The sequence below is a fragment of the Pteronotus mesoamericanus genome, unplaced genomic scaffold (genome assembly GCF_021234165.1).
Source record: "Pteronotus mesoamericanus isolate MK-2021 breed Mesoamerican mustached bat unplaced genomic scaffold, CSHL_Meso_final contig_55, whole genome shotgun sequence".
Taxonomy (NCBI): Eukaryota; Metazoa; Chordata; class Mammalia; order Chiroptera; family Mormoopidae; genus Pteronotus; species Pteronotus mesoamericanus.
Window position 1 is genome coordinate 866,006 of NW_026555198.1, and position 11,181 is coordinate 877,186.

The 11,181-nt window shown below is 42.6% G+C and overlaps 1 protein-coding gene across 1 annotated transcript; it reads right to left on the bottom strand.

Moving 5' to 3' along the window:
• Nucleotides 1-7,478: 7,478 nt before the first annotated feature.
• On the bottom strand, nucleotides 7,479-8,966 carry GPR101 (G protein-coupled receptor 101). The gene has a single exon (XM_054579520.1). It carries the CDS (start codon nucleotides 8,964-8,966, stop codon nucleotides 7,479-7,481), a length of 1,488 nt encoding a protein of 495 aa, XP_054435495.1.
• Nucleotides 8,967-11,181: the final 2,215 nt, after the last annotated feature.

Here is an 11,181-nt window from a genome sequence, read left to right on the forward strand (position 1 = left end):
TACATTGATAATAGTAGTTTGCAAGAAAGACAAATTTATTTCTGCAGTAGGAAAATGTCAGCTCCTGGATGTCATTCATAGATTAGGTGAAGGCTGCCACATGCAATTCTCATGGCAGCCATTTTTGGACACCTTGGAATATAGTGTGTAAGTCAGTATTTAGCTTGATTTTTGGACTGAAAATGGAGAACAACACTTTACTTAAATATAAACGAAGATGAATAACTCCCTGAGCCTCTGAGCGTGGGTCCGCAATTGCCACTTTGGGAGCATGAGGCATGCAGTTCCTTGCACTACTTCCAATTAGATTACCAGAAGAGCTACTACTAGGTCAAGCACGTTGACTCAAGAGGAACTAGTAGGCGCTTAGGTTTTAGACATATTTGTCTATCTCATCTGGGTCCTGTGTTTTTCTATGTCATGGCTGATGTTAAAGGTATAACCATTTTCTGAAACTGGGGCTGAAGGAGCAGGCTTCTGACCTCCTTTTCTATAAACCCCACTGAGTTAGGGGTGAATTGAGGTGGGTCTGAGTGTGGCTGAACTGTGCTGAGGAAGGTGTCCTGGCTCTGACAGGGGCAGGACCCCAGTGGGGGTGACCCTGATGCTGGGCAGTACTCTTTCCTCAAAAGAAAGGCTCTTGGCTCCCATCTACCTGTTCAAACTTCTTTGACTTGACAGTTAAGATTGGCATTTAGGAGCCTCATAAACCATATGACCCTGTTTTACCACGCTGCCCACCTCATCGACACTTTGAAATTTTGTTCATTCACAGATGTCTAGGCAAATGCTCCTTTTCCAGGAAGCCCATCAGGACGACTTCCCCATCCCACTGCATATTTCTTATATTGGAATAGTGCAATGTGAAATGTTGGAGCCTAAATATTTAATTATATTGTGTAATACAGTTAGTTTATCCCATTTTCTCTGTTCAAGCAAAAGGGATGGAGACGTATTTGTGACTTCCTTGCTGTTTTCCTAAAGAGCTCCACAAAATAACCAGATGCACCATTATAATTAGACTTTATTTAGCATATTTAAGAAGAATATACCTAGGACAGATTAACAGCACCTATTTAAGAATCACAGACATTACTTAATAATATTTAGTTAAACCACAAACATCAATCTCTCTGCATTCCTCAAGCAGGAGTCAATTATTCCTGTCCTGCAAAAAATTCCACTGTAACCATTTTAGAAAGGATACGATTAAAACCAACCATTATATAAAACCTTGTACTTGGGCAGAGTCTCTGAGACTACTGACCCATGTAACAGTATTAATTTATGAATTTGATTGGGGTATGGAAGGGTCTCTCTTCTTGCTGGGGGAAGGAGGATAAAGCCTATCCCTTTTGTGCACCTGAAAGTGAGTTGTGCCAATGGGAACTTAGCCCCAGGATGGTATTTTGGCAATCCTTTAAAAAGTCACTCTTGAATTACAAATGCTTTTTTAGAAGTAAAAGGAAAATTTTAAATTCAAAATTTAAATTATTAGAGCTGTTTATTGACTGAATATATGTTTCTGTTGTTGTGTCTCAAAGCAGCACAAAATTTGGTATTTTTTAAAAAAAGATTTTATTTATTTGTTTTTAGAGAGGGGAAGGGAAAGAGAAAGGAAGGGAGACAAACATCAATGTATGGTTGCATTTCACACACCCCCTGCTGGGGACCTGGCCTGCAACCCAGGCATGTGCCCTACACCAGTAATTGAACCGGTGACCCTTTGGTTCATAGGTTGGCACTCATTCCACTGAGCCACACCAGCTAGGGCACAAAACTTGGTATTAAAGGCAGTTTTAGAAATTATTTAATGAGGATATGTGTGTGTGTATGTGTGTGTGTGTATACACACATGGTTTTCTAGTTTTAATATTTTTGTTCTTAAAAGGTAATAAACCTCTCTTATAGTTCTTTTATCTTTTCTGATGCAAATGCCATTGATATGATTGTAATTCTCATACACCTTGTCTGTGACCCCCAGTGGAGTCCTACTACCTCTTAATCTATTTACCCATTCATGCTCTATTTTATCTCTCAGGCAATCAATCAAAAAAAAAAAAACAAAATACCAGAGCAGCTATTTTTGATTTATAGTACTGCTGTAGGAAGGCAGGGATGGTCTCAATGTAGATCTACCAAATGCAGATCTCATCAGTTCACAGTCAGGTACTAATTGGGTCTTCAGAATACAGTATTATTTTCATCCTGCCAACAGGACTCCAATAGTTTATCCTGGAGTCTTCACTATTTAAGGAGGACAGGATTGTTTTACATTATATACATTCAATCAATGGAAAACAGGCATACCAGTGCCAAGTGTATTGTGGAGAACTACAGTGAGGACTCCAGCCAAGATGATTAGTTCACATTAATGACCAATTGTACCAGAATAAGTTTTCACTTGTCACATATGCATTTGTAGTATACTTTAAAAATAATAACTTAAAATAAATATACTATATTCTACTTTAGAAATTAACCAACATGAGGGTCACACATAGGATTCTGCATGCTTTTTATTAACTAACTACATGTATGTGCTATTTTTGAGGATGACACTATCTACAAACACATACAGTCTAATATCTAGCACCTTATCTCTAAGAACACATATTTTATATACAGTTACAGCTTACATTTAGGAGAATTACTGCAGAAATAAATACACCACTGAAAAGACAAAAATACCAAGCTTTTAACAATAAAATTGTAGCACAGATGAAGAGGGGGAATATACACTCAACTTTGAACTAAACTAAACCAAACTAAACTAAAACCAATCTTGTTTATGTCTATATTTTATTTATTTTTTGATTATTTTTTCAAATATGTTTGTCTCTGCCTTCCCCTGACCACTTTCCTTTGCCCCCTTATGTCTATATTTTAGAACCAGAGGGATCTAGTAATGAATTCTCAGACATAGAAGCCTCTTGAGAGTATACAACTTACTGTGGTTTTCACCCCCTGGTGTGTGTACTTTGAGATATGGGAGCTTTGGGAGGCAATGATGGAAACATTTGACTCCTATTGGCAACCTTCATTTACCTTGAGGACTCTTATTTTACTTACCAAAGAGTAGTGGACTTGCCAGTGACCTGGCAATCAGTGGCCAACTTCTCTGGATTTTAGCCAGCCTATTTCTTCCTTCAGCCAGCCTTGTTGCTTTTACAGAAGATTGCTGTAAGCAAGACGGGCATTTGCCATAGAGGAAGAGATTGTAAGTAACTGGAGAGAATTTATGACAAGGGTTTCTCTTCTTTCTGAATTTTAGGTTATGTTCTGCTAATTGCAGCTCATTGCTTCTGTCTCCTCATGCCTAAACTTGGAGGGACTTTGAAGGGGCAAAGAGCACTTGTCCAGCTCTTGGAAAATGAGAAAGAGATAAGGACGGAGAGGGTTAAAAGCCATGACTGACTAGATTTTCTCTTATCTTGGCAATTGGTTCACAGCCAACTCTTCCTTTAATCTTTTGTCTGCTCTAGAGGAAAAGACATTTTGCTTAGAGAAGACTCTCCTGTCAGCATGGGGTTTGTCTTAAAGAAGAATAAAACAAAAGAGACATGAGGGGAAAATACTTCTTTTGATTTTCTTCTCAAAATATGTGGGAGAGCAGTTATGAGAAAAGAAAACAGTCCAGTAGTTTAAATTGTTCCTCTTTGTTTCATCCCAACAACCTCTGAGGGTTTTATCTTGGAGAGTTCAAATTACCAGATGCATAATTTTTCTTATCCAAATGGTATATTTCAGACATTTTAAAGATCATTTTGGCAATGTTTAAGAATGCCTAGTTTAACCTTGTAAATTATTCTTCAGATAGTATGAAAAAAATCTTTTGAAGTAACATTACCTAGTTTAATTGGCTAATTATGTATAAAATAAGACAATGTTAGGCACCTTATAATTTTATAGGTAAAAGGTTTTTTTTAAAAACTTTTTTTCCTGAAATAATTGGACAGTATCTACAGAATTGAATGTGCTCCAAAGATGTGTTGTATTGAGAACTTTCTGGTAGGAAATGAGCTGCCTACCTCCTCCTAAATTATAAAACAGGACTTTTCCTTACCTGTTGAATTTGAAGTAGGGATTCTCGTCATCTCTAAATTGGATTAGGAAGAGACAGAAAAATACCTTTAATTGCTGGTTACACCTATTGTTCAATTGTCTCCTTCCCTGCTTACCTAGGCCCCAGATCCCTGTGAATCTGTCAGCTCTGGATTTGGAGTGAATGAATGGGAGTAAGCACACAGTTTCAAGCAAGAGGTATTCCTGAAGGGCCAGCACAGCAGGGGAAGGGGAGGGGAAGGGGAAGTGAGGGGAAGTGAGGCAGGTGAAGGCTGTGGGCATGATGGCAAAAGGTAGGCAGGGAGCTGGAAATACAGAGGACTCCCTAGTACCTGGCATTTATGGTGTAGAGAAGATGGGCCCCCACATCACGGAAGTCACAGAAGCCTAGGGCTTGCTACTTCTTACAACCCTCCCAAGCTTGTTGAAATTGGTGTGCTAGTCAAAGTACCTGCGACTCCTTGGCAAACTAGATGCTCTATTATTCTTAAATAAGAAAATCATTAAATTGGAAATCACATCATTTCAAAGTCCGGTTTGTCTGGCTCCTGTATTTTAATGGGATTTTTATTGCACATATGAAGTGGCCTTGGCAAAAGAATACATCCTTTAAAAACATTTAGAGAAAGCTATTGCACATGCAGCTCTGTGAGGCTAATGATGACTTTTTTCCGTTCTTTCAGATTTTCAAATGACAAAACAGTATTGCAGTAAAACTTCATTAAGTTAATAGTGTTTTATTCAAAATAGCACAGCATTTGAAGCAGTGCCATCTCCAAGCTAATTTGAGGCCCTATTGTTCATTAAGTGTCAGCAAAGCAGAATGCTCTTAATTCAAAGGTCCTCTTTTCCAGTCTCCTATTTTTCAAAAGGTTTTCACTTTTAAAAAATAAATTTTGCCATATGAATAGACAATTATTAAAACAGGGAAAAAAAGAACTTTAAAAAGGAAAATGGGTGAGTCTTGGTGCCCTGGAGAATGTTGTGTGTACAGTTAAATTAACTTACCACACTTGTACAGGTCTGGTTCCATTTTGATTTGGGATTTTGGCAAACAATTCTCTCTGATACATTTTGAAGGGGTTGATCTTTAAAAGTAAAACAAGAATTTCAGTTTCAAGAAAGTATTTGGAGACATGTATGTTTGAAATCCTATTTTGTGTGTGTGTGTGTGTGTGTGTGTGTGTGTGTGTGTGTGTGTGTTTTACCCAGGTAAGCATTTCTACTCAAAAGACAGGCTACGTTGAACTCCTTTGACCATGACAGATTCTCAAGATAAAACCCCTCTTCCCTTAGAGAATTGGTCATATAGGCCATTTCTTTATCCAGATGTCCTTTGAGAACAGGTTAATACAAGAATTTGGCAATAAATAGGTATAATAAATTTATTACTATTAATTCATTTATACATTTTGGTAAAAAATAAATGGTTGTGGAAGGGTAAACTTCTGCCCCCATGTCTTGTCTGAATTACCACAGCTTCCAAATTAATGGGGTTGGGATTAGTAAGATTTTCATGGACATATCAAATTGACAGATCAGAACAATATTATTTGAGTTTATCCCCTCTCTTTTCTTAAATTCTGAACAAGGAAATTCCAAATTACCATGCAGACTTATTCACAGACCAAATACACTGCTGTTTACCTCTCGCTTGAGAAGCTCATGTTGGAATCTGTGAGGAGGAAGAGATAAAGAAAATATGAAGGAGCTGGGCATTCATATGAATGAAATTTGAGTTCTATATAGACACAGTATTCATACAAGCATGAGGCCAAACTCTTAATATGGCATTCTTTATGTACAGTTACTTGATTAACTATTTGTCAACCAAATTCTCCCTCCTCCTCCTCCCTCCCTGGATTTCTGCATGAACAATTGAATGGCCAAAGATTTATTTAATTTGATCTTCAGAAGGATCAAAAGCACTGTCATGACCATTTTATTGCTCCATGCTATTTGGTCAAGTCAATATAGCATGTGCCTTCAGAAATACATAAGTGTATCCCAACCCAAAGTGATTTCAGGGTTTGGGATTTAAAAACTCTTCATTTGTATTGACTCTAGGGATAATTTAGATATTGCAAAGGTTTTCCTAAAGTGACATACTTTAATAGCAATAATTAGGATATGTCTGATCTGAGACCTGAACACTTTGATTTTAAGATTGTATGGAGTAAGTCAGATGCTTGCAAGGTATTGAGAAACCATCCTGTCTGTTATTTCTGACTCCCTTATATTTCTCTCCCACATCTGCAGAGAGCTTAAAGGCTTTAGAGAGGGCCACAGGTGGAAAATACACATGAGCATGCCTGGAGGAAGAAAAATGTTTATCCTGCCTTACTTGGTCTCTATGTGGAAGTCTCACGGACAATAGAGATTTTTAATGGACACATCACTCTTGATTGGCATTGTGAGTCTATAGGACTTTGACCACCTCTAGTTGAATTTACTTTTTGGGGGAAGAAAGACTGTTTGACCAAAAAGGCCTATTTGGACATTGCCCCCAGACAAGTGACTGGTAGAGATTTGGAGGAGGATTCCTTTGAGTATCCCAATTCAATCACAAAGGAAAAATTATAAAATAGTGGCATAATTTTTGTCCCTCTATTATTAAAATAGGAGACAGAAAATAGGTTAGTGTCAATTGATAATTTTCCATTTGCATAAGATGGCCTTGGTCCCAGCTCATGCACAAAACCAGGGTTTTATAGAAAAACAAGTCAACTGTTTAGCCTCTTGAATATGTGTTATTTCTCTGTCTTCTCCCTTGGACTAGTTTCCCATTCAAACCTGCCCTATTATCTGCTCCCACTTTTCTGGGTCCCTGTAGAGAATCAGGAAACCTTGGTATTTTAACTTTGTCTTAGTTTCCACAATAACCTTTGCACCAGATTGTGGATCTCATACATTGATCAGTCAGTCAGGTTTTGCTCCTTGGGCTCCATCAGTGATTTGATTCATTGCTTTACTTTCAGTTCAACATAGGATGTAACCCTTGCCCATGACCTCTTGACCTAAGGGCCCAAAAATCCTTAAGTTCATAGGCATCATCTTCTTTTTCCCTCAGAATAAAAGTTGACACCTTGTAGCTCTGAGGGGACAGACCAAATACCAAATATAGGTCCAAAATGGATAGTCCTTGTTGCTCTAGGAAATTTGGAGCCTAATAATTTTTTGGGGGGAAATTTCAGTCAGAATCCTTAAGTGTGTGCTTTGAGGAACACACTTTTAAGTGAAGACTCCCGTTTCTACATCTTCCATATATTTATCTGTCTTGTGGTGAGACGGATGTGTGCAACACCTTTGCCTGGAATGGTATGGGTTGGTACTAATAGGATTGTGAGTGGTACATTGAAAAGAAAGAAGCTCCTGGTTTCTGTACAAGTTCAAGGTTTTCCTTAGAACTCATTTCAAGGTGAAGTGGCAGAATCATGAGAAGGAATGGTCTTGTCTTCAGTCCCACCCTCTGTGCCAGCCTCGGTTTCAGGAAGATCTGGGTGGCTATGTTCTTTTGGGGGCTTTTCCTTGCAGAAGAACTTCTTCAGCATATCCTGAATTTCCTTCTTGATGGTCTTGTGCATGTACCCATAAATGTAGGGGTGTATGCAACACTGCAGGAAGAAAAGCCAGATTATTATGGTGATCACCCACTGGGGTGCCTTGGTTTGGACATCCACCCACACAGCCAGGACTGCTAGAAAGCAGTAGGGCCCCAGAGATAACACATAGGAAAAAATGATGAGGAATATCACTTTAGCAGCTTTGCACTGGTAGCATCTGGGCAGAGGAGGGCCACTGTTGCTGTTTCGACGACTTGGTGGGGCACTCTCTGGGATATTCACTGCTTCGATGTCATCCTCACTGAAATTGATGTTATCATCACCAAACTCCATGTAATCTTCACCCAAGTCAATGTTGCACTGGTTGACCTCTATGTGGCCCTGTTGTGCTTTTATGCTGCTCTCAATTTTGGTGCTGCCTTCCTTACCATCCATGCTGCCATCATCGGCTATCAAGTTGCTTTCTCTGACCTCCTTGCTGCCCTTGGCCTCCATGCTGCCCTCTTTGGTCTCCACACTGCCCTCCTTGGCCTTGACCTCACTTTCATTCTGGCTGTGGAACCTGCTCTCACCCTGGAACTCATCCTTCTCTCCTGCTTCATCCTCATTCTCCACATGGTCTTTGGCTCGAACCTCCAAGCTGTGGCTCTTGATGTTGTACAGAAGAGCATGCTGCCGTTGAGCTGCACCAAACACTATGGAGTAGCAAGCAATCATGACAACCAGTGGAATGATGATGAAGGACACCACGCTGAGAATCGTGTAGGTGGGGCTGGCCCCCCAGATCATGAAGCAGAGAGCATTGCGCTCATCAAAGGCAGCCTGACCCCAGCCATAGAGTGGGGGAGTGCTCTGAAGGATGGCCACAATCCAGGTGCCATAAAGGAGCATGTAACCCCTGCGCGGAGTCATCTTGGCCTGGTAGGAGAGAGGGTGGATGATGGATAGGTAGCGATCCACTGACACCACAACAATGGTGTTGACACTGGCAAAGGCAAACAGGTGAGTGAGGCTAACTAGGGCGGTACAGAAATGGCTGTTGAGGGGCCAGAAGAAAGGCACAGAGGTGGCCACTACCCAGGGGGCCACAAGTGAAACCTGCAGCAGGTCAGTAATGAGGAGGTTAAAGATGAAGCGGTTGGTCACCTGCAGCAGCTGCGACTTGCGCTGCAATGCCAGTGCCAGCACTACGTTGCCAATGAGTGAGGCAGTGAGGAAGATGAGCAGCACACTGGAACGGATGATGCCGTGAGCCAGGCTGATGGGCATTTTGGAGAGGGGTATGCATGTGTGGCTGCTGTTGCTTTCACGCGTGCTGTTGGTGCAGGTGGACGTCATGGCGACGGCGGGATGGCAGGTGGACGTGAGACAGGGTGCAGGTTTGGAAGAGGCACCAAATGAGGGGTGAAGAGGCCCACCGACCACACTGCTTATGCTAGGGATGAAAGAAACATGTGCACTGGGTTAGTCACCCTGTCAAGGAAGCACTGCTTCAGCACTGGGCAGCAGCACCGCAGTATCTCCTCCCCAGGGCCCCCAAACAGCTCCCGTTAGCCACCAGACTCGGCACTTTCTCTGAATCCTCCTCCTCTCTAGGTCTCTATGCCTCTCTCTAGGGGTCTCAGAGTCCCTCCCATCTGTCACGCTGGTGTGTGCACAGGCGCTGTGCACTACTACTATCTTTGAGTCTCAGAGTTTGGGTTTCTGGAGTGATTTTCCCAGCTGTCTCTCCTGCTAGCGCAGGCATGCGTTCTGCGTCCCAGCCTGTTTACATTTGTTGAATTCTTTCTTTGTCTCCAGTGTCTCTCTGTAGCACATTTCCCCCCCGCCCTGTATTCCCGGGGTGTGTATGCGTGTCTCAGTTTTCCCTAAACTCTCTCATCCCTGTTTTTCTTTCTGTTGTCTGTCTTTATTTCTTAGTCTGTCCCTAGAATGTGCACACTGTCTGTAGGTCTCTGTCAGTCTGTGGTTCTCTCTCTTCCATTTCTTTCTTGTTTATTCCAGCCTCTTCCACTCTTAGTCAATTTCTCTGTCTCTCAGCCTCTCTGTGTCTCTTTCAGGAGCAGACTTTCTCTATCACTGTGTATGCGTGTCTCTCTTTCCCTCGGTCTTGTCCTCATTGCTCTCTTCCTCTTTCTAATGTGCTGCTGTTTCTCTCTCTGTCTCTCTTCCTGTCACTGACTGTCACTCACTAGAGCGTGCACTTCCTGGTCTTTTCCTGATGTTGTTTCTTCTCTCCATTTCTCTCTATTTCCATGACAATTTCTGTGGGTCCCTAGTGCACCTGCTGAGTATCACTCTGTCAGTCTCTGTGTCTCTGTAATTCCCTTGTTTCCTTTCCCCCTTGGGTTCTCTCTCTATGCGTCACTTTTTGTCTCTTGCTGCGCTTTTTCTTTCCTGAATCCTGTCATCTTTGTGCCTCTCCCTTCACGGTTCATCTCTCCATGCGTTAAGTTCTCTTTTTATTGCTGCCTGCCTTTTTCTTTCCATTGCTCTCTGAAGCTACATTCCTTGTCCCTCTTTCTTGTCTGTCATCTGCAGCATCTCTGTTGCTCAAGCTCTCTCTCTAGCGCATGCACTTCAAGTCAGTTTCTGTGTTTCTCACTCTCTCCCTGAGACTAGCTAAACATTTACTGTGTATGTTTCATTATGGGTGCATTTCTGTCTCCATTCCTCTCAGAAGATACCTCACCTCAGTTTTTCTCTGGCTGGATCTCTGTCTACAGTCTCTACCTCTCTGTCGACTTTATTTTGCCATGGAAACCAGCTGCCGCCTTGGCCACCGAAGGCTCTGGCGGATAAATCTAGTCTCTTAGCGCAGCCGTGGCTGGATGAAAGGGAGATGCCTATTGCGTTCCCTCCCAATTCAGCATCATCTCTGCATTCTCCAGCCCACCCAGTATCAGAGGCTGCTTGCCTTAGGAAGAGTGAGCTGGGGAGAGTGGAAGAGGAGGTAAGGGTGCCAGACTGGTGGGGAGAGTCTAAGAGAGAGTGAGAGAAATTGGGAGACAGAAAGAGAATGAGAGCCAGGGAGAGACTGTGGATGGGAGAGATGGAACAGAGAAATCGAAGAAGAATAAGAAAAGAGAAGATGAGAAACAGAGAATGAGAGAAAGGATAAGGAACCAAGAGAATTTTGTTGGTGGCAGGGAGAATGCACGAGAGAAAGTGCGAGGGGAAACCCCATGGCAAGAGGACAGCCAAGGGACTAAGAGAAACAGCCGCACCGCTGCCGTCGGGTCGCAGCAGACCGAGTGCAGGGTCCAGTATGGCTCTGGGGCCGCTGCATCTGGAGCAGTGTCAGCCGCTTACCTGTTGCTGCTTGAGGTGCCACACCACGGAAGTGGCGTGCCGGTCCTTTGAGACTAGCCGCGCGTGTCCAGGCTGCGTTCTGAAGCACCGGCGGATGCAGGCTCACGTGGGGCACCCGGCACCGGGCACCAGGCACTGCGCGGTGGGAGCGACAGGAGCTGGGCGCCTGTGCACGCAAGTCCTGCTGGCGTGGCGCTGCAAGCTCTGAGCAGTGGCGGGGATGTGCGGCGTCTTAAAGCAG

Excerpts from the sequence above, each read along its gene's own strand:
- GPR101 (XM_054579520.1), bottom strand. The coding sequence starts at position 8,966 with ATGACGTCCACCTGCACCAACAGCACGCGTGAAAGCAACAGCAGCCAC.